The sequence below is a fragment of the Herpailurus yagouaroundi genome, unplaced genomic scaffold (genome assembly GCF_014898765.1).
Source record: "Herpailurus yagouaroundi ecotype Mexico unplaced genomic scaffold, PumYag 77, whole genome shotgun sequence".
NCBI classification, from domain to species: Eukaryota; Metazoa; Chordata; class Mammalia; order Carnivora; family Felidae; genus Herpailurus; species Herpailurus yagouaroundi.
In genome coordinates this window covers 41835788-41857845 of record NW_024412388.1, presented here as the reverse complement: position 1 = coordinate 41857845, position 22058 = coordinate 41835788, and the positions used below count along the sequence as shown (strand labels likewise).

The window sequence follows — 22058 nt, the reverse complement described above, 5'->3', positions numbered from 1 at the left end:
GAAGGAAGGAAGGAAGGAAGGAAGGAAGGAAGGAAGGAAGGAAGGAAGGAAGGGAGGAAGGGAGGAAGGAAGGGAGGAAGGGAGGGAAGGGAGAAAGGAGAAAGGAGAAAGAAAAGGAAAAGGAAAGAAAAGAGAGAAGGAAGTAAGGAGGGGTACCTGGGTGACTCACTCTGTTGAGCATCTGGCTCTTGATTTTGGTTCAGGTCATGATCTCACAGTTTATGGGTTCAAGCCCTGCATTGGGCTCTGCACTTACAGTGCAGAGCCTGCTTGGGATTCTCTTTCTCCCTCTCTCTCTTGGCCCCTCCTCTGCTTGCACACACACTCTCTCTGTCAAAATAAATAAATAAACATTTTTTTTAAAAAGAAGGAAGGAAGGAAGAAAAGAAATAAAGATGGAAAGAAGAGAAAGAGAAGAAGTGGGAGACAGGACTGTGTATGAACTTTGGAGCTAGCCAAACCCAGATTTAAACCCAATTTCCACTAATGTAGTCCCGTGACCTTGTGTGAGTTATGCAATCTCTTGAAGCCTTCATTTTCTCATTTATAAATTAAAGATGATTATATTTACCCACAGTAAGATAATAGTTCCAAAGCTCCTGGCATCGTGTCTGACATATAGTGGGTGCTCAATAAATATAAAGAATCCAAAGGAGAAAGTGTGAGGAACATAAGGGAAAAGAAGGAGAGACATGAAAACAAGGGAAGAGAGAAGTTTTGAGAAGAAATAAAGATGGACCTGAAAGGAAAGGAAAGAGGAAGTTCCTTGGACAAATAGGAGGGAGGAGACTGGGTCAGGGACCTATAGAGAAGGAGGCTTTTACTTCTAAGAACTGCCACCAACCTGGTCAGAATTCCTCAGCTGGGAAGTAGCCACTTTGTCTGAATCAGGAGGGACTTTCTTGTGTCTCTTGGGACAATCAAGTTCTGTTCCTTGTCACAGAAAGTGTCACTAAAGATCTCAAGGTACCAAACAGACAAGAATATTTTATGCTTCAAGTGCAGCCTTCCATGTGCCTTCTGTTAGGTTTGTGTGGGAGGCAGAGCTATAGAGAAAGTCCAGGGGAATTCCGGGAGGAGGAACCTCATGGAGTAGAGATAAGCCAGTGGGTCTGGGGCGGAAAGGGCAAATGAAGCTTTATTTGGTGTGGATCTTGGGGTGCCTTCCAGATCCCAGAGGGCTAGGCTGTGAGGTGACTGAAAGGCAAGGGAAAGAGGAGGAAAAGCCCTAGTGAAAAAGGTCAAAGCTTGGGCTTCTTTAACTGGTGCCTCTATTTATCTTGGGCAAGTCAGCTTATTTCTCTAAGCCACAGTGTCTGCACTAGTGAAATGGAGGGGTCTGCCCAAATACTCCTCCTCCCAGGGGTGACATGAGGATCAGACAAAATAATGGATTGGAACACTGTGAAGTGCTGTGTACACATATTGAAGTATTCACTCTTTCAGAAAACACCTAGTGACCCCCACTCTGTGTCAGGCACAGGGCTATATACTTTACATGCATTATCTTGTTTAATGAGTTAGGTAAAATTAACACAATTTATAAACCAGGGACTTGATTTATAAAGAGAATACGTGACTTGCTGGGGATAATACAGCTGACCAGTGGTAGAACCAGGATCTGACTGACTGTAAAACCCGTGCAGGTAATGCCCCTGCCTTGTACCATTTCTTTAAAGCAGAATCCCCTGCCATGGAATTAGGCCTCCTCACTTCATTCCTTAGCACCAGCTGTATTAATTCGGAGTGTTCTGGCCAGGGGGCATACAAAGGAAGGGAAAAATCCTTACTATTTTCTGTCTTCTCTTCTTAGGGTTTGACTTCTTTGAAGCCAGCGCCAAGGAGAACATCAGTGTGAGGCAGGCCTTCGAGCGCCTGGTAGATGCCATTTGTGACAAGATGTCTGATTCGCTGGACACAGACCCCTCTGTGTTGGGCACCTCCAAGAACACCCGTCTCTCAGACACCCCACCGCTGCTGCAGCAGAACTGCTCATGTTAGGCAAGGCCCACCCTCCCGATTTCCCCTTCTTGTGACCCCACACCCACTCTGCTTCCCGCATTACACTCTGTCCACCCCCAGCCCCAAGCAAGCTGGGTTGCTGCTGTTCTTTGCCTGCAGTGGAGGTGGAAGCATGCCCCTCGAATTCTCTGCAGATGGCCTCCCTTGCAGACACCCAGCCCCAAACCAACAACCAGGTCATGGCATGGGTTAAGGTTCACTTTACAAAAGAAGACTCAATCTTACAAAGGGGATTCACTTCAGGGACGTGGAGAGTGAGTCTCTTTTCTGCCTTTAAAATAAGATTTCCTCCTTTGACCAAAATTTGACACATGCACACTTTTCAGGCCTGGCCAACTGGGTAAGTGAGGCCAACCTACACAGCTAATCCTATTAAAGAAAACCTCCTCGGGGCGCCTGGGTGGCGCAGTCGGTTGAGCGTCCGACTTCGGCCAGGTCACGATCTCGCGGTCCGTGAGTTCGAGCCCCGCGTCGGGCTCTGGGCTGATGGCTTAGAGCCTGGAGCCTGTTTCCGATTCTGTGTCTCCCTCTCTCTCTGCCCCTCCCCCGTTCATGCTCTGTCTCTCTCTGTCCCAAAAATAAATAAACGTTGGAAAAAAAAAATTAAAAAAAAAAAAAGAAAACCTCCTCATACACAACATGCTTGTTTCATATCAGACTCCCTGTGGGGCTTCCTCTCAAAGCCCTATGCCTATTACCATGGATGCCCACAGGGCCTGGGCAGTTGCTGTGGTGACAGGCCAGAGCTAATCTCCAGAGAGCTCAGACTCTCTAATGATGCTGAAGGAGCAAAGGCTAAGCCAGAAATACATTTAAAAGAAAAGATTATTCCCTGCAAAATGTCAAAGGTTCCTGCTATATTAAAGAGTAGACGAGTGAGCTCAAGAAAGAGAAAGAGAAAGAAAAGAGAATCACAGGCAAGATAAAGGAACAGGTCATGACTTTCTGATTTTGCTGCTTTCCTGGTGGTTCTTAACTGTGGGAACTCCATGAAATTGGTCTTTGTTTTTTAGACTCCCAGAATTTGAAATATTTAGAGTTACCTGGTCTGACTAGTCAATTCCAGTCTTCACATCTCTGATAAGTGGCTGTCAGACCTCACAACCAAATCTCTTTCTTCTAAAGCATACCTTCTAGGCAGGGATGGGAGCTCGTTGTCCGTACCATCTTTGGGCAACTCTCATAATTGAAATTTTCCTTGCTTTAGGCTGAAATCTGTGCCCTGGCAATTCTTCTTCCTCTTTTTACCCCATTTGTACCAGCTCTGCTGTCAGAGACCTCACAGTCTCTGCCCCTTGACACCCTCAGATAATTTGAGAACAGAAATCATGACCTCTGCCTTTTCTCCAAGTCAGATAGTTCTGCTGTTCTTCATGGTGTCTTCCCTCCAAACTGCCCTTTCCTCCAACCCATCTTTCAATCACTGCTGAGTAGTACAACTGGGAAATGTAATTTAAGGCAGAATAAATCTAGGGGGCATGACCCTGAAAAAATTGGGAAAACTGAACTCAGAGGTCCCAATCCCAAACTCACCCTCCTGGGAGTGAAATCTTAGTTTCCACTGAAGAGAGGATGTGAAGCCATTCCTAGGGAAAGCTGCTTAATTAAAGCTGCTTAATTAGTCACATAATGAGTAAAAGGAAAAACCAAAACCAAAATCAAAACCACATGAAAATCTTTGACACCAGAAACAAATGGAGTGGATTCTAGCTTGTTTAGACATGGCACATGTTTGGTTTTTAGCTGAAATAATGACATGGAACTAGCACTGATTCTTGAAAAATCTTTCCTCCCAGCCCTAGCCCGAATCCCCACTTCCCCCTTCACTAACATGCCACCTCAGAAGTTGGTGGGGGAAGGGGGGGAGTCTTTCCCAAGTTTTTTGTCCATTCCAAATGCAGTTCGTTATCCTAGGAAAGTACATTAACTAGCATAGGTCCAATGACTGCATAAGAGGACCCCACAGAGTCCTCCCCGTGGAGATGTTGCTTTCTTTGATGTGATGCAGAGGATAGAGCTTTTGGACTTGGACTTGGAATCAGGAGACCTGGACTCTGCCCTTAAATCAAGTGTGACTCTGGACCAATCACTCCATCTCTGAGTCTTGATTTCCCACCTACAAAATGTAGAGGTTATTTGGGTAATCTTTAAGGTCTCTTCTAGCACTAATAATTCTGTGACTCTTTTTTTCACTTTTATCATTTCAGTTGATCTGCAAAATGAACCTGAGAGATGAGGATTATCACCCCAATGTCATTGTAGCTAACACTGAGGTCATGCTTACTCTGTACTAAACATTGTTCCAAGCACTGTACATATATTAACTTATCTTCTCAATATCTTTGTGAGGGATGCACTATAGTCAACCTCATTTAAAGATGAGGTTAAGTAAGATACAAAAAAGTTCTTTAGCTTGCCTAAGGTCACATAACGAGTAAATAGTAGAGCTGGGGTTCAAATCCAGGCAGTAGGTTCTAAGGTCTGTGCTCTTTATCACATTCTATATGATATTTTTTATAGATAAACTATGACCCAAAAAGGTTAAGACACTTGACCAAGATGATACAGCTAGCAAGTAGTAGAGCCCTGTTAGGATTCAATCCCAAGGCCATCAGATTCAGAGTCCACTGGAGAAAAGACTTATGTCTCTAATCTGTTAACAAATTACTCAACTATTAAGACTAATCCAAGATGATGGATATCTAATGCTTCTGGAAAGGAGTCAGTCTCTGAGGCAATCAGGTCCCAAGGGCCTGAGCGAAAATTGTCCAGTGTTTTTCAGGACCAAGTCCCTGTATCTGTCTCTGTCAGGAAATTCTTATCTACCTCTCAAGCAATGCTTTAAGCAGCCTCCAGCAATGGGGCATTTTGCAGGAGTGACTTGATTAACTTCTTCAACCATGGACAAATGTGATCCCTTTACAGGCAGTGATTCTTGATGTGCTTTTTATACTGCTAAGTCAATACAGGTCAGATATAATCACTATTTTTCTGGGCAGTAACACCCATCTGCCCTAGTACTAGGATTTCAAACTGAGCTCCTTGTGACCTTTGGATATTTTAGTACATATATCCAACAATCTTTTCTCTCATACTGGATATCCAGGCAAATAGTGAAATTTCTACTTAAAAATTGTTAAATTCTTTAAAACTCAGGAGCTAGTTTAAGAGAGCAATCATCTTCACAACAGATAGAATCAAGAGTTAAATGTGATAATGGCAAACCTACTGGGCAACAGACCAACAGAGCTGCTTGCTAGATGGCAGTCCCCCAGACCTGCTCTGTGACCTCATTTCTGCCACATGGAAGCCAGGAGCTTCCAGCCGATTACAGTGCAATGTTTATCAATCACAGTAATAGTGCAATTAGCCACCAAGGTTCAAGCTGCATAATATATGTTAGTGGCAACTTGTCCCGGTTTTCATCTTGCTTAACAATCCAAATAGAGGAAGACTAAACAAACAAACAAACAAACAAACAAACAAACAAACAAACAAAAACCTCTTGGCCTCAAAAGAGGCAAAAGTAGGCCAAATGTGCAATACAGTATCATAGCTATTTACAGAATCTGTTTTAAATGCATGTGTATCTGTAAATACAAAGTGATTCGTGACTTATTGTCTCCTCAGTCTGTAGCATTAACTAACTTCTGGGAGCAGCAATGGGGTAGACTGTACTAAATGGCCACAGATTCAAATATTAGATCTGGAAGGAGTTTAGAGAAAAGCTTGTCCAGGCTTCCCATTTTACAAAGAGGAAGGTTGCAGTCCTGGGAAAAGGAAATTTCCTAAGGTCACTCTGAGAGTGTATTAGTGATAGAGTCAGGACTAGATCTTGGGTTATCTCTAGGTAGAAGTTTATCTATTCTGTATCTACTGTGAGTCTGGCACTGTTAAACACTAGATAAATATATATGAAAACAAATTATGCCTGCCTACAAGGTACCTATAGTCTAATGGATGTGCTGTTTCTAAAATATTATCCCAATTTGGCAGTCAAGGAAACATAGCCTTGGGAAAGTTAACATGTTTAAGTCACTTGGTAGTGTCATTTGAATTCACCTCTGTCTGACTCATTTTCATTCAATTTTTCTCTTCAAGTTGTGTCTCAAGAGTAGTAGTAGTGACCGACTCCAATGTCCCAATTGAGATTGTTTAATTATCTCTGAGAATCCTTTGCTCTCACAATTACTTTGTGAGTGCAGCCTTGTAATGTCCACAGAATGATATGAATATCCTCCAGACCTGACTTTCCCATTCACATCACCTGCCGCTCCAAAGCTCTTTGCTTGGGTGTCAAGTTTTCTAGAGTGTCTTGAGGAATGTTTGTCTGATTTTGTTTGCCAATAGTTTGGGGTAAGAAGGAATTAGAGTAATCGGTGTCCTGGAATCTCACTGATTTCAGATTCTGCATCTCTACTACCCCTGATTACCTGCCACAGTTGGAGGATCAGCCTATGCCTGGGAGTGCATGCAAGAGACTGGCCCATGAGACGTGAATATTGTTAAGTGATGTTTTTGAAGGCCTGGATCCCCAAAACTCAAATTTATTCATTCATATTTACTCATTCAATAAATTAGTGTCTAGTATATGCCAGAATATAATCAATGGCAAATTAAACACAATCCTTGCCTTCATGAAGCTTATAGTCTAGTAGCTTGTGGTTTAGTCTAGACATTGTAAAATACCCAGATATAATTACAAAGTGCTCTGAAGGAAAGATACATCATTCTATGAGAACACAACTGGAAAACTTGAATCATATTTGTGGAGCTGTTTCGGGAATCCTAGGAAGACTCCACTGACCCCCAAACACCTCCATTACCCACTGGCTATTGCTTTACATTCCTCAAGCTTTCATCTTTCAGTTCAAACCTTTGATGATTAATCAAACACAAATCCTCCAAAAGAGTAATGGTGAGAGAAAGAATATCTGTACTTGCAAAATATCTTTAGATGCCTGGTTCAGAGCTAATTATTGTCTTCTGAGGGACATAACAAACCACTACAAAACTTAGTGACTTGAAACAACAAACATTTATTATTTCTCATGATTCCATGGGTTGGCTGGGTGTTTCTCCCTGTTGAGGTTGGATGGCCTAGAATGAATTCACTCACATGCCTGGGGTCCCAGCTGACATGACTAGGGTGGTTGATGTCTCTGCATGTGTTTTCATCTTCCAGAAGGCTGCCCAGGCTTGTTCACATGGTGGCAGAAGTTTTTCCAGCAGCATGAGAAGGCAAGCTCCAATGCAGAAGTACTTTTCAAGCCTCTGTATCATGTTCGCTAATGTCCCACTAATACAAATCATGTATAAGGTGTGGAGAAAGAGATGCCATCTCTTGATAGGAAGAGCTGCAAAATACTTTGGCTATTTTTTCAACCCACCAAAGAAAGCAACACTAAGTCTTATGAAACCAAGTCTGGTAAATTTCCCTAGGTCTTAAAACCTGCTATCCCCAAAGAGAAATGTCAAAATGGTTTACAGCAGGGCAATCTCACCATTTGTTTGGTTGTCCGAAGGGTCTACTCTGGAGGAATGACAACACATCTGCATGGGGTTTTGAAGCATATTTCACCGTTCATTTTATTACTTCTTAGCTGCTCCCTGGAGGATGAATCTGGCTTCTCATTCTATGGGATTAACGGTAATAATGGTTGTGATTCCCATCTGAGATTCCTGGCTGGAAGCCCAGCAGAAGGATTCATTATATGCATAAAGGATTATTCGAAGAACAGTTGAGGGGCACCTGGCTTGCTCAGTTAGTAGAGCATGCAACTCTTGATCTTGGGGTTGTAAATTCAAACCCCATACTGGGTGTAGAGATTACATAAAAACAAAATCTTAAAAAGAAATAATAGTTGAGCCCCCTGCTGTAGCTGTACTATCTTCCTTGAAGCCCTCATCTAGTTCTGCAGCTTTAGATGCCAAGTATTTGGTAATGACATGTGTACATAAGTGCCCAGTAGACATCTCCATAGCTCAAACTTAACATGTCCACACTGGAACTCTTAATTCTGCCCCAAATTTGTTTCAACCCCACTCTTCACAGAAACCTTGATATTCTTAATTCCTTATTTTTCTTTTTCTTACTGTCCACAGTCAGCAACAAGTCCTATGATTTTATCTCTAAAATATATCTCAAGTCTGCCTACTTTTCTCCAATTCCATTACCATGATGTTGGTCCATGCCATTTCTCCCCTAGATAGCTACCACAAAGCTTCTAACCAGTTTACCTAGTCCACACATGCTCCTCTACAGTCCATCCTCCACACAGCACAAATATTTTAAAAATGTAAATAAATGAACAGCTCAAAGCATGGGGGTTTATTTTAATACCACACATAAAAAGAATCCAGAAACTTCAATTATTATTAATAATTATTTTAATTTTTTAAATATTTATTTTTGAGAGAGAGAGAGAGAGAGAGAGAGAGTCAGAAAGAGAGGAAGATACAGAATCCAAAGCAGGTTCCAGGCTCTGAGCTGTCAGCACAGAGCCTGACGTGGGGCTTGAACCCACAAACCATGAGATCATGACCTGGCCCAAAGTCAGACGCTTAATCAACTGAGCCACCCAGGTGCCCCATTAATAATTATTTTATCAATTCTCTTTCTAGTCCTGAATCTGCCCTAACTTACTGTAGGATCCCTGGTAGATCATTTCTTGTAATAGCCAGCTATCACTTCTCCCCAGTATTTCTTCTGGAAAAGCAATCTCTTCTTTTGTAGTAATACTGCTCCTTCATCCAAACCAGGTGATTAGTAAAGACTGTCAGTAAAGGGGGCATGTGATCAAGCAAGGCCAAGCAGAATTCTTCCCTAGGATTTAAAAAGAAATAATTGGAGCTATTTTATTCCAAATATTCCAATATTTTTTTTCTGACAAATATTATGAAGATGTTTGCTCTAAAACTATAATGACCGATCCTTAACCCATGTGTAGAGTGCTGGTCTGTGGCAGGAGAAAATGAGGCCATCATGCAGACAGAACCATAGGCATGAGATGAGAAAGTGTGTCCTGGGGCCTTCCCAGCTGTGCTTCTGGCTTCTTGAGGTTTGGCAGGTCACATCTTCCTTTGATTCTATTAGACAATTCAGTATGTGTTTCTAATAAAGCCCCCATTTAGTTTTGCTCATTGGAGTTAGGTTCTTAACAACCAAAAATACATTGTCCTCTCTTTGGTTCTCAGTTTTCTCCTTTATGCATACTTCTAGCTCCAAGTGCAATAATTCTAATTTTTAAACACTGAGTCTTTCAGAAAAATCGCACTTCTGTGGGCTTTCTGATGAAGACTTTGTATAATCTCAAACTAAAACCTACTTTCTGCCCCATTTTCTCTTCATGTATCTGAATGTAAGAGGAAGAGGGATTTCTCATGGTGAGAAGTAGTTCTCCACAAACACTGATGACAGCACAAAGTTTCCTATGGTTAGGTCACTGTCCACGCAGAGTCTGGCTTCCCAGGGGCAGAAGCTAGACAAAACAGTGAATGCTGCTGCTGCTTTTTCTCCACATCTGTTCCTATGTCTGCCAACTCAGTGACACCTACCATCTTGACAGAATACCATTGACTGGACTGAGTTGTGTGATATGTTTTGTCTGCTTCCTTCTATCATTTTGAAGTGGCCAAATAGCAAATACCCAAATAGGAAATCTCTGGGAGACTTGAGTAAGAGTTTCTTTTGCTTGGTACAAAATCATGCCATAGAAATACTAATGTCTGGCAAAGTAAATGTCAGCAAGTCCCTGAGGCGTGTGATTAGGATTCCCAGCTCCCTTCAGATTCTGATGCATCTCTTCCTGGTTTTTGCCAATGGACCGGGATAAAGCCAGTAGGCTGCGCAACCTTGATTAAGTCACTCTCTATTTCCAGGCTTCATGAGTTTGGATCAGATGATTTCTGTAGGCCCTCTTGGTGCTCTAATGCTCTGTGATTTTAGGCACATTTTCTGTCAGAACTGCAAGTGGCAAACAGGATTTTGGTGGGAATCCTTTCATTATGAAAGCCTTCTTTCTTCTTGGGTACAATGAAAACAGCCAAGGCTGTGTGACCACCGCTCCACCCCCCGCCCCCCCGCCACCACTCAGCTAGGCTTGTGGCTTTGGCTTCTGAAGCTTCCAGAAAGCATCTTAGCTATTAAATACATCTGGATGGTCCATGCCTACCTGTCCGAGGCTAGGGGTTCCTAAAGTCTAACAAGAGGAAGAGGAACAACAAGAATCTCTGATGAAATTTGTTGAGAATGGAGTGCAGACATATGTGTTTGAGAAGTTTAAGAGCCAGAAATGCATTCCACTTCAAGGGGGAATTAATTTATCAAGCACCAAATCTGTGCCAGGCTGAGCTGAGTAAGATCTTTCTGAGGACAATTTCTGTCATACAGCAGGAAGCCTGTAAACTAAAGGGCTAAGAGATCTGCATCTATCTTCCAGTCCCTCCAAATGTCAAGTTCCAGAATGAGGACTGAGAAAGTAGCATGGTGAAGTGGTTAGGAGCTCAAGATTTGTACTCCAACAGGTCTGGGTTCAGTCCTTGGATCTTCAACACTAAATAGTTTGTGACTTTAAGAAAATTACTCTTGGAGCCTCAATTACTTCATATGTAAATGGAAGAATATCTACTGCAAGACGTTGTTGAGAGGATTAAATGTAAGAATGAGTGTAAAGCCCTTAGTGCAGTGCCTGACACTCATAGTAGATGCTGAGCATGTAGTGTTGACTGCTGTACTACACAAGGTCATTCCAATCAGGCAGTGTTTTCTGGAGCCTTTGTCAAAAGATGTCCCACCAAGGATTACCTGGCTGGCTCAGTCAGTAAAGCATGTGACTCTTGATTTTGGGGTCATGAGTTTGAGCTCCACATTGGGGATAGAGTTTACTTAAAGACAAAAAATAAAAAGTCCCCCAGCACTCAGAAAACCAGGATTCTGAAAGACCTGGATTTGAGCACGGCAACATACTAGCTGTGTAACCTTGGACAAACATATTTTCATCTATAAAATGAGATTAATAATCTCACTTTTGTGAGAGTCAAAAGTGCATTTTAGAAACTGTGAAATGTTGTGGACATATAAGACAGAGCCACTCACTGCAAGGGGGTGGAAGTAAGCAGCATTCATCCCAGAATAAAACTGAGCCTACCCCTTCCAGAGTCATTTCCAAGTGTCCCTTCCACCTCTACCAATTTCCCCCTTTTCCCCCACATTTTGGTCCCAGGAAACTAACCTCACACAGAAATATCAGGGTCAACATGCCTTACACCTAGAGGTTTAGTTGGCCACAGAGAAACTTCCAGATGCTAACATCAGTCAAAGAGAATCAGTCAGTGCATGCTGAGATTAGATGAACAGAGCAGTGACCTGTGGATGGGGTTGGGGCCCAGGAGGGGCAGACAGTAGAGTCCATTTTACTATGATTAGTATATTATAACAGAAATCATCGATTGTGTGTTCAGCACTTTACAGTTCTCAAAGCACTTTCTCGTTGAAGCTTCAATGGTCTTTGACACACCCTGTGGTGTGGGTTTTATTATTCCCGGTATTCAGATAAGGAAAACTGAGGCCTGCATCAGTGAAACAACCTGCTCAAGACTACATAAAGAAGGCAGCAAATGGCTTAGGAGTTGGTCTCAGAACAAGGTAGAGTCTGCCCCAAGGAGTAGGCAGTCCTGATCCTGAATCCTGCCTATTTTCATCAATGTATGTACAACTGGCTTCCTCTCTGCTTGTGGGAGAGAAGGAAGGAGAGGACACACCGCCCTTAATACAATGAAAGTTTAGAGCAGAGGCATTCCTCATATCGTGGGGCGAGACACTGATGGTCTTGGCAGTCACACAGAGAAATGTCATCTTACTTAATCTGCACACCAGCTTCAACTCCCCCAGTTGCTCTTTCTAATTTATTCAACCAGGGACTGGGCTGGTCTCATGCCAGCCTAGGAGATGTGCCATAATAGGCTGAGCAGAATTCCTCAGGAGGAGCAATTAGCAAAAATTGGAGTTCTCCTTCTATAGGACTGAGCAGAAAAAGGAATAATAACTCATAACTCTCCCTGTAAGATTCTAGCTAAGCAGATGCTTTCATGTTTTTTTATTCTTCCTATGTTCTGTATACTGACATCTATTCTCAGTGGTATATGAAATATATGAAATGGTAGGTGGTATTGTGAGTTTGTACAAATGTGAACACACACACACACACACACACACACACATGTATACACAGTAACAAAAAGGAAGATCCCATTTGCAAATATCTGTGATGCCTCCCTGTTCTGTGTTGATATGTTTTATTGATACAAACTGGCTTATTTTAATATATTTCCTATCCTTATTGTAATGGCAGTGGTGGTATGTACATTAAAGCTCATCTGAACTATACATCATTTATGGAGTGACTCTTCCCTGGGTTTGTGCTAAGAACTTTGGGGGTAGACTTCTAAGATCTTAGAATGGAACTGGGAAAACAGGTCCAACACCAATGCAATGAAAGCCACAAGTTAGTGGTTCTTGATGGACTCAGGATAGGGGGAAATCAGGATGGGCTATAACTGTCGGGGAAGGTTTCAAGGTGGAAGGACTGGCACTGTAAGAGGTCAAGGACAGCCAATCAGCTTGTACTTCTGGAGACCCTGTGAGTCCTGGCTCTATACTGGCTGATGTAGAGGATGCAGAGAATCACAAGGAGCAGTGTGCACCCCAACAAAGGTTTAGGCTATACTGCTGGACAGCATGTGGAAGCAAAGCTACTGAGCTGGAGAGAAAGTGGTGAGCCCACAAGAAAATGAAACAAACTGCAGACAGAATTGACGGCTTCTGAAAGCAGCAGAACCCACTCCCTACCTGCCAACCCCCCAAAGCTAGTCTAACAAGACAGCAAATTCAGTCCAGTTCTTCACCCATTGACACTACAGTGTGGTAGGGGAACCCTTTCCCTTTCTTCAGCCTGGTTAGCTCCTACTCATCTGTCAGGACTCAGACATGGACATGCTGGTGGGCCAGAGAGGATGCAGAGCTGTGGAAATGCAGAGCAGGGGTGACAGAAGTGTCAGATGCTGCATTCAGTCAAGATTCTTTGGTTATAAGTGACATATCCGAATTTTAAATAATCACAAGGGAAAAAAAGAGGTCATGGTGGGAGGGGAATTTGTTAGCTCATGTTGCTATAAAGTCCAGTGGTATATTTAGCTTCAGGCCCATCTGGAACTGGGTGATTAAATTATTTTATCAGGATTCTCTGGGTTGGCTTCATTCTCAGTCAGCTCCAGGCTTACCCTACCAATATAGCCATCCAGACAGAGTCTTTGCTTTAATAGTTTTGGCAAAAGTCCTGGGATCAATTATGCCAGGAAGAGAGATGTTCTGATTGGCTAAGCCTAGATCTTGTCCAACTCCATCTGTGGAGTTGGAGACAGGAGTCAGTACTAACTCAAACAAGATGAACTGAAAGCGGGAGAGGAATGGTTGCTCCAAAAGAAAATTAAGGTGCTTTTTCTAGAAGAGAAAAGAAGGGAGGCAAACATACTAGCTATTCACAGGAGATACAGAATCAGATCACTGCACAAAAGACATCAAAAAAGACTGGACAGAGGAGAACAAAAAATGGGTTCTAACCCCAGGATATGGGAATGGAAGGAATAAAGTGGGCAGGGATGGGGGTGCAGACTTGAGGCAGCCAGCTGAGTGCAGAGCAGAGTCAATATATATGACTCAATAGGGTCTTCCTTGCCACGGAGGACAGCAAGGACTAAATGAGGATTTTGCAGGCAGCCACCAGAAGCTTAGGAGAGAAGCACAACACAGATTCTGCCTCAAAGCCTTCAGATGAAACCAATGCTCCCAACACCTTGATTTTGGACTTCCAGCTTCCAGAGCTATAAAAGAGAATACACTTCTACTGTTTTAAGCCCCCCAGCTTGTGGTACTTTGTTACAGCATCCTTGGGAAACTAATACAGGTGCTATGTGAGCTAGCAGCTACCCTGAGAAAAAGGTTTTCCTACACCCCTGTTCTGGTAGAAGATGTGGACAACTCAGGTACTTAAGGGATCCCAGCAGAAATATATGGGCCTCCTCATGGGTATTACTACCTAAGAGTATCCTGGAAGTGTCTGTTACCTTCACTTGCACACAGAGAATAAATTATTTTCAAATGGCAGTAATTCATAGAGAGAGTGAGGCCTGACAGTAAAATGAGAGGCCATCTATCCCTGGTTTGAGAAGAGGATGGGGGCACACTTTAGATCTGAGCCTCTGCATATATATATGCTGCTGTCTTTACTCCTGGCTCCCAAGCTGAGTTAGGTACCTCCTCTAGGAAACCACACCCCCCTTTGTTTTCCTTTGCCATAAATCTACTGTAACTTCCCAGTTACTTGTGGGAGTTGTCACATGTTTCTGTGAAATAAGCATATTTTTCTGTGAAATAAACCAGGCAAGCAGTAGGCAAATGTGCATAAGGGGTCTGGAGACATACTTACACCAAGGAAATGAGACTCCAATAGTTTCATTAACAAGATTCAGAGTTCTTGAAATGTGAAATGTGAGGTAAACCAGGGTGGTTTGAACACAGGCCAGTGACAGGGAAGGGCAATGAATCCCTGGGATGTCATTGCTCAGAGAAGTATACCCCAACTCTATCATACCCCTTCTTCTTGTTATATTTTCTTCATTGCATTAATCATGATGAAATTATTTTATTTGTTTAATGAAAGTTTCATGATAGCAGGGATCTTGCCTGTTTTGTTCACTGTTGTAGGCTCAGAGCCTTTGGCAAGTTACTTTACTTCTATTTTACTTAAAACCTCTGTTATAAACCTCTAATTTGTAAAATGTACCAACCTTATAGGGTTATTGTGAGGATTAAAGGCATTAATATGAGAGCTTACTTTGGAACCTGGCACATAGGTGATAGTCAATACTAGCTAGCACTTATATTGTGCTTACTCTATTCTAAGCCCTTTCCATACACATCAAGTTAATCTTCACAACTTTATTAGATAGTTTCTTTTTTAAGATTTTATTTTATTTTTTTAATTAAAAAAAAATTTTTTTAATTTTTCAACATTTATTTTGGGGACAGAGAGAGACAGAGCATGAACGGGGGAGGGGCAGAGAGAGAGGGAGACACAGAATCGGAAACAGGCTCCAGGATCCGAGCCATCAGCCCAGAGCCCGACGCGGGGCTCGAACTCACGGACCATGAGATCGTGACCTGGCTGAAGTCGGATGCTCAACCGACTGCGCCACCCAGGCGCCCCTAATTAAAATTTTTAATTAAGTTTATTTTGAGAGAGACAGCATGAGTGGGGGAGGGGCAGAGAGAGGGAGAGAGAATCTCAAGCAGGCTACATCCTGCCAGTGCAGAGCCAGATGCGGGCTTGAACTCTTGAAACCAGGAGATATGACCTGAGCCAAAACCAAGAGTTGGACTCTTAACCCACTGAGCCACCCAGGCACACCAAGATTTTATATTTAAGTAATCTCTACACCCAACGTGGGGCTTGAACTTAACAACCCCGAGGTGAAGAGTCTCATGCTCCACCAACAGAGCCAGCCAGGTAAACCTGCCCCTAGATAGGTTTCATTAATATCCTTATGAAGTAGATACTATTATCATCCCCATTTTATAGATGAGTAGATAGAGAGGATATTTAATTTTCCTAAAGCCACACCATTAGTAATGCAGAGCAGGGATTGAAACCCCAGAGTCCTTGCTCTTAACCACAATACTATGTTGTCTCCTAATATAAATCCTTTTTGAATGATAAAAATCACAAAGATAATGCAAAGAGATAGAGCCACTGGTCTGACTCAAAAATCAAGACAGTATTGAAAGAGAATAGTAGTTTAGGGTCTGTGAGGCAGTGATACTGAAATTTGCCTCTAATTTGTCCTCCTGTGGGCAGGCTTGTGTCAGGGCAATGGCTACAAGGGTCTATTTATAAAGTAGTAAGGAGCAAGGTAATTCTCGACTGACTGTAACACTGGGATGGGGGGTTGTCTTCCTTTACATCCTGAAGAGCTTCTGAAGCCTGGTCAGGAATTCATACTAGTGGCAAGCACAGGTGGAGATGCTGGAGACCCAGCTCCCATCACATAACATGGGATAAACCCAAAGCAACACCTTCCAGTGATGACAGAAGCAGAGGAAAGGATTTCTCTCAACTGCGTACGTTTCAGACACCTCTGGCTTTGGTAGTTCCACCTGTGCTTTATGGAACACTACTGGGGCATTCGTTAAGAAATAAACTTGTGCTGGTGCTCAGCCAGTTTCTCTTTGTCACCACTAAAGAGTGAGCTCCTGGAGGTCAGGGAAGAGGGTTTTATTTCTCTCTCAAGCCCCTGATTCCCACAGATGCCAGTACTTTAAGGGTATCCAATAGCCATTTGCTAAATGAAGGGAATTGGATGCTCATTCTGAACAGATGGGATGATTCCTGGACAAGGCAGTTGCTGATATCTTAGATTTTTAGCTGAAGGGTGGGTGGTGGTGGTGGTATTTTGGAAGGGTGTTGAGAGCATGGAGAAATCACAGCCAAGCTAGTTCTGGAGGGGGCAGACAAAGGAAATGTTTGTTCAGGTGGCCACAAGTTTAAAGCCCTTCATGGCCAAAGGTCTTATTTATTTATTTTTTCAACGTTTATTTATTTTTGGGACAGAGAGAGACAGAGCATGAACGGGGGAGGGGCAGAGAGAGAGGGAGACACAGAATCGGAAACAGGCTCCAGGCTCTGAGCCATCAGCCCAGAGCCTGATGCGGGGCTCAAACTCCTGGACCGCGAGATCGTGACCTGGCTGAAGTCGGACGCTTAACCGACTGCGCCACCCAGGCGCCCCCCAAAGGTCTTATTTAAATCCTTTCCTAATATTTCTATGGTCTGCTTAAGTTAGAGAACCCTTTCCCCCTGTTTTTCTTTGAGGATAAGTGGGCTGTAATATCCAGAGTCCACTATCAGGCACCTATGGGGAGCTGTGTTTCCAAGGTTCCAGCTTTTGCAAGAACTGCCTGGATCACAATTCTGCCTATTGAAAGGGAAGCCTCTATGCTTTCCTTAATGATGTCTTCTTGTCTGTCAGGGTGGATATAGAGGATGCCTGTGAATCAACTGATAATTGTCTAAATTAAATACTTGGGTTATCTATGCATGACTCAATTAACTGACTTTAAAAGAACAGCTCTAAAAATATGAGTAGCTATTTTTCAACATCTATCTATATAAAACATTATATATATATATATATTCACATAAGCAGATTTCTTTACATATATTGAAAATATGGTTCTAGAAATACTTCTGCTCCATAAACTTGCTCATCCTGGCAGATTAGATCTGCATAAATATTCCTTAGCTACTAGGATCAGGCTCACCCCTCTGTATCTTCCTTCATTTGCTCCCCTTTGCAAAGGGCACATTTCAGGTAACCAGAGTCTTCATGTTGCCTTAGATCCTGTTCTGTCTTACTCCAACATTAAAGTGACCACACTCTCAGATCCTGATAGATACTAATAAATTATTCTCCTGTTGAGATAATCTGAAAAATCTTGGCATTAAGCCAAGTATTAATTTCTCCAGAGGAGCTAATACCAAGTAAGACTTCAGGAGCTGAAGTTCCTAAGAATATACAGACTCTCAGGCACTGTGTCAGTCTAGCAGAATATATAGAGAATCCAGGAAAAAAACTAATACATATATTGAAGTTAAAATGTTATCACAGAAAGCATTTGCAGCCAGTTGGAAAGAAATGGACTATTCAATAATTGGTTATCTGTATGGAAAAAATTAAATCAGATGCCTGTCTTAAACCATACACAGGTATCAGTTCCAGACTTATCTATGGGGGCACCTCGGTTGGCTCATCTGGTTAAGTGTCCAACTCTTGATTTTGCCTCAGGGAGCCCCACTTGGGCTTTGGACTAGGCCTGGCCTGCTTTCGATTCTCTCTCTCTCTCTCTGTTCCTCTCTCTCTCTCTCTCTCTCTCAAAAAAAAAAAAAAAGACTTAACTCTGAAAGACTTAAAACTTATAGTATAATGTAAAATAATGGACCTTTTAGAAGAGAGAATAGGAAATATTTTTATGACCTCAAGGTAGAGAAGGATTTCTTAAAGGGGAACCAAAGATTTTACATGAAGGGAAAAAAGTATAAATTCAATTATGTTAAAATTAACAACTTCTGTGCACTGAAAAATACAATATGAAAAAACAAAGTGAAAAAACAAGGCACTAATGGAGAGATGATATTTATAACACATACGACTGACAAATGAGCAAAAGAAAAAATAATCATATATATGGCATGTAAGCATGTAAAAAGATGTTCGTTTGTTAGAAACAAGGAAATGTAAATTAGAACCACGATAAGATACTATTTCCCACCTATCAGACTGATAAAAATTAGCAAGTCTGGTAGTAATAGTATTGGTGAGATGGTCGAGTGACAGGAACCTTCATTTAATGCTAGTTGGAGTGTCAATTACTGTGACTTTGGAAAATAGTTTGGTATTATCAAAGTTTAACTTGTACACATCCTATTACCCAGAAATTCCATATACATATACATATTCTTGCATTTGCACACCAAGAGATACACATAGGAATATCCACAGCCACATTGTTTGTGAAAACAAAAAGCTGGAAACAATCCAAATGCCCATCATCTGTAGAATGGATAAATATATTGTAGTAGATTTATACAATGGGATACCACACAGAACTGAATATGAATGAACTACATCTACACACGTGAACTCTCTAATGTATAAACAGAAAGGGCAAGTCACAGAAGAATACATACTGTATGACTCCATTTATGTAAACTTAAAAAGGCAAAATAAGCAACATACTTAGGGTATCTTCAGTTTGCCCCTCCAGATTCACTCTCCACACTTCTATTTCCAGGAGGCTAAGTTGCACAGACTGGATCAAAGGGCTCTTTGACTCCTGCCTTATGGTTAGGTTTGGCTGATGGTAGGCACCAGCAAAGGATTGGAGAACTGGAGGAGAGTGACGCTGGGTATTTATTCTCTGGTACTCTCACTGTGGGTTGTGTGAGCTGGTTGGATTCTCTCCTCTCAAGGTCGCAACTCCTATCAAGTGACCCTTTTCACACAGCCCACCATTTTTTACTTTTGGTAGCTACTCTCTCCTCTCCCCCTTCAATCCTGTGGTGGTAAAGAGCACTGTTACTAGCTTCCAGATAGTATCCTATAGTATTCCTACAATATCCTATATTCTTACAATATCCTGCCTCCTTATATCCTAATTTGAGTGTGTCATATGTTTTCTGCCAGGACCCTGACTGATACAATCATGTTTAGGGATGTACAGATGGTGTGAAAAAACTTATAAAGAAAAGCAAAGAAATTATTAACACAAAATTCAGGATAGTAATTACTCTGTGTGTGTTGCAGGAGGGAAACATGATATAAAAAGCCAGATGAAGAACTCATTATGTACTGGTAGTATTCTATTTCTTAAATTTGGCGGTTTGTAGATGTGTATTTGTTCTATGATTATTCTTTAATATGATCCCATATGTTGTAGATAACTTTTGTATGTATGATATATCTTATAACAAAAATAAAATATAATAAACTCTCACCAGGATGAAAGATTGGGAGGGCATTTTTGCCTTGTTTCTTTGCTAGAATGGTATTGAGACATTAAGTACTAAATAAATATGTGTTAAATACTGGCCCAATGGATATCTAACTTTGGCCCAGGATACCCCCATCCATGATAGTCAAGAAATCTTCACTCACACTTTTTTTTTTTTTTTAACTCTAAATCCCAGGACACCTGGGTGGCTTAGCCAGTTAAGCAACCAACTCTTGGTTTTGGCTCATATCATGATCTCACCGTTCGTGAGTTCAAGCCCTGCATCTGGCTCTACGCTGACACCACAGGGCCTGCTTGTGATTGTCTTCTCCCTTTCTCAAAATAAATAAATAAACTTAAAAAAAAAAACCCTCTAAATCCCATTGCACAAGCCAAAGAGAGCTTCATTTATTCTGCCTTCCTTGCTACAAGTACCACAGATGCTGTTTCCTTTTCTCTCTTCTTGGTGGTTACCACCGCACACTCTGTGTTTGGAATATTCTGTCACCCCTCCACCTCATCCTTTTCTCAATCCGACTACAGAATTAGATACACTCTCTCTTCATCTTTCTTCTTTTTCAGACTGCAAGATCAAAGAGGGTTTTTTTGTTGTTGTTGTTTTTTGCACTTTTTTGGTAAAGGATTTTATTACCAACGATTTTAGGGAAATACAAAAAGAATAAAAAACAAGAAGTATTTACAAAGGTCTTGGTTGCCAGTGCAGTTTGACTTCCTTATAGAAAATCAGGTTCGATTTTAGCCCTTCTCTTTTAACTATTCTTCCTTTGGGTTTGGTCATTACCACTTCTTACTCTGGGTTGGTCATTAAAGGAACAAACTTGGCAGACCTCCATGGAGGGTCATTCCCCATTCTGGGAATAATTCATTTGAAACAGACCCATACTCCCTTCTCCAAGGTTATTGAATATCTGTCTAGATCCTAATGGTGGTAGTGGGACAGTTAAGAACAGGCTGATCAGGATAAGAAAAACAAAACTAAAATAAGTATTTTCTTTTCCTTTTCTTTCTTTTTTTTTTTAAAGATTTTATTTTTAAGTAATTTCTATACTCAGTGTGTGGCTCAAACTCACAACCCTGAGATCAAGAGTTGCATGCTCCCTAGACTGAGCCAGCCAGCCAAAACCATAAATACGTATTTTCCAAGTTGTTTCCCACAAAATACTGGTCTTGTAAGACTGCTATCTGCCCCCTCCCTCCTCAAAAAAAGAAAGTGTTTCTATGGTCAAGCAAGTTTGGAAATGCTCCGTACTATTTCGTCCTCTTGGAGAATCAGAATATGTTAGCAAATTAAAGATCCTGAGAATCAGCTTTAATTTGTTCAACCTTATGTTTCTCAAGTTTATTTGACTATTGAATAATCTCTTTTCTAGACCTCCATTAATACTCTGCTGAAGTTCTACTGAACACACTTTGGGGAAATTCTGCTCTCATTAGAAAGTAGAATAATGTCTGGGACGCCTGGGTGGCTCAGTCGGGTAAGTGTCCAACTTCGGCTCAAGTCATGACCTCGTGGTCCCTGAGTTCAAGCCCCTCATTGGGCTCTGTGCTGACAGCTCAGAGCCTGGAGCCTGCTTCAGATTCTGTGTCTTCTTCTCTCTCTGCCCCTCCCCCACTGGCACTCTGTCTTTGATTCTCTCTCAAAAGTAAATAAATATTTAAAAAATTTTAAAAACTAGAATAAAGTACTTTAGTCTGCTAGGGCTGCTATAACAAACTAGAACAAACTGGGTGGCTTAAGCAGAAATTTATCTTCTTATTTTCTACAGGCTATAAGTCCAAGATCAAATGTTAGCATGTTTAGTTTTCCCTGAGGCCTCTCTCTGTGGCTTTCAGATGGCCAATTTCTCATCATGTCCTCACATGGCCTTTTCTCTGTTACATATATCCCTTGGAGTCCGTCTTTCTGCATTAGGATATCAGTCATATTGGATTAGGGCCCCACCCTTATGACCTCATTTAACTTTAACTCCCTCCTGAAAGGCCCTGTCTCTAAATACAGTCACACTGGGAGTTAGGGCTTTAACATATGAATTTTGGATGGACACAATTTAGTACATAATAGGGCCATACCTTTATACTTTCTCTTTCATCTCATATTTAAACAATTGATCACATAAGTAAATCATACTCCCCAGGCCTTAGTGTCAGCAGGCCATGATTTCATTATAAACATTTTGAGTACCTACTGGGTACAAAATATTCTGCTAGGTACTGCAGGGGGTTTCAAAGATGTTGGTGATAAAGTCCAGGTCTGACTTTCAGGACCTAGGGTAGTCCCCTTTGTCTACCACCATACTTTTCTTATTCTTTAACAGAAATTCTGAGTTAAAAAAAATTTAGATTATTATATTAGTTTTTAGTGTAAGTATCACGTAGGCTCCTTAGTTTCATGGAGACCAGATGCTGACAA

The 22058-nt window shown here is 41.7% G+C and overlaps 1 protein-coding gene and 3 long non-coding RNA genes across 5 annotated transcripts in view; 2 read left to right on the top strand and 2 right to left on the bottom strand.

Moving 5' to 3' along the window:
* The window catches only part of RAB3B (RAB3B, member RAS oncogene family), a 64337-nt gene extending 61926 nt beyond the window's left edge, over nt 1–2411 (top strand). For both annotated transcript variants that reach the window (XM_040470224.1, XM_040470225.1), the window contains exon 5: nt 1814–2411. In XM_040470224.1, the coding sequence (XP_040326158.1) occupies nt 1814–2001 (188 nt within the window). In that variant the 3' untranslated portion in view covers nt 2002–2411. The remainder of the gene's footprint in view (nt 1–1813) is intronic.
* The window catches only part of LOC121027120 (uncharacterized), an 11417-nt gene extending 201 nt beyond the window's left edge, over nt 1–11216 (bottom strand). The window contains exons 1-2 of the long non-coding RNA XR_005788568.1: nt 11050–11216; nt 5101–5103 (exon numbers count right to left, since the gene is read on the bottom strand). This is a non-coding gene — a long non-coding RNA (uncharacterized LOC121027120). The remainder of the gene's footprint in view (nt 1–5100; nt 5104–11049) is intronic.
* Nucleotides 2283–2750, bottom strand: LOC121027118 (uncharacterized). Its single transcript, XR_005788566.1, has 2 exons — nt 2647–2750; nt 2283–2405 (listed from the first exon to the last, which is right to left on the bottom strand). It is a non-coding gene; the product is annotated as an uncharacterized LOC121027118 (long non-coding RNA).
* On the top strand, nt 8534–20769 carry LOC121027119 (uncharacterized). Its single transcript, XR_005788567.1, has 3 exons — nt 8534–10301; nt 14935–14940; nt 20757–20769. It is a non-coding gene; the product is annotated as an uncharacterized LOC121027119 (long non-coding RNA).
* The last annotated feature ends 1289 nt before the right edge of the window (nt 20770–22058 follow it).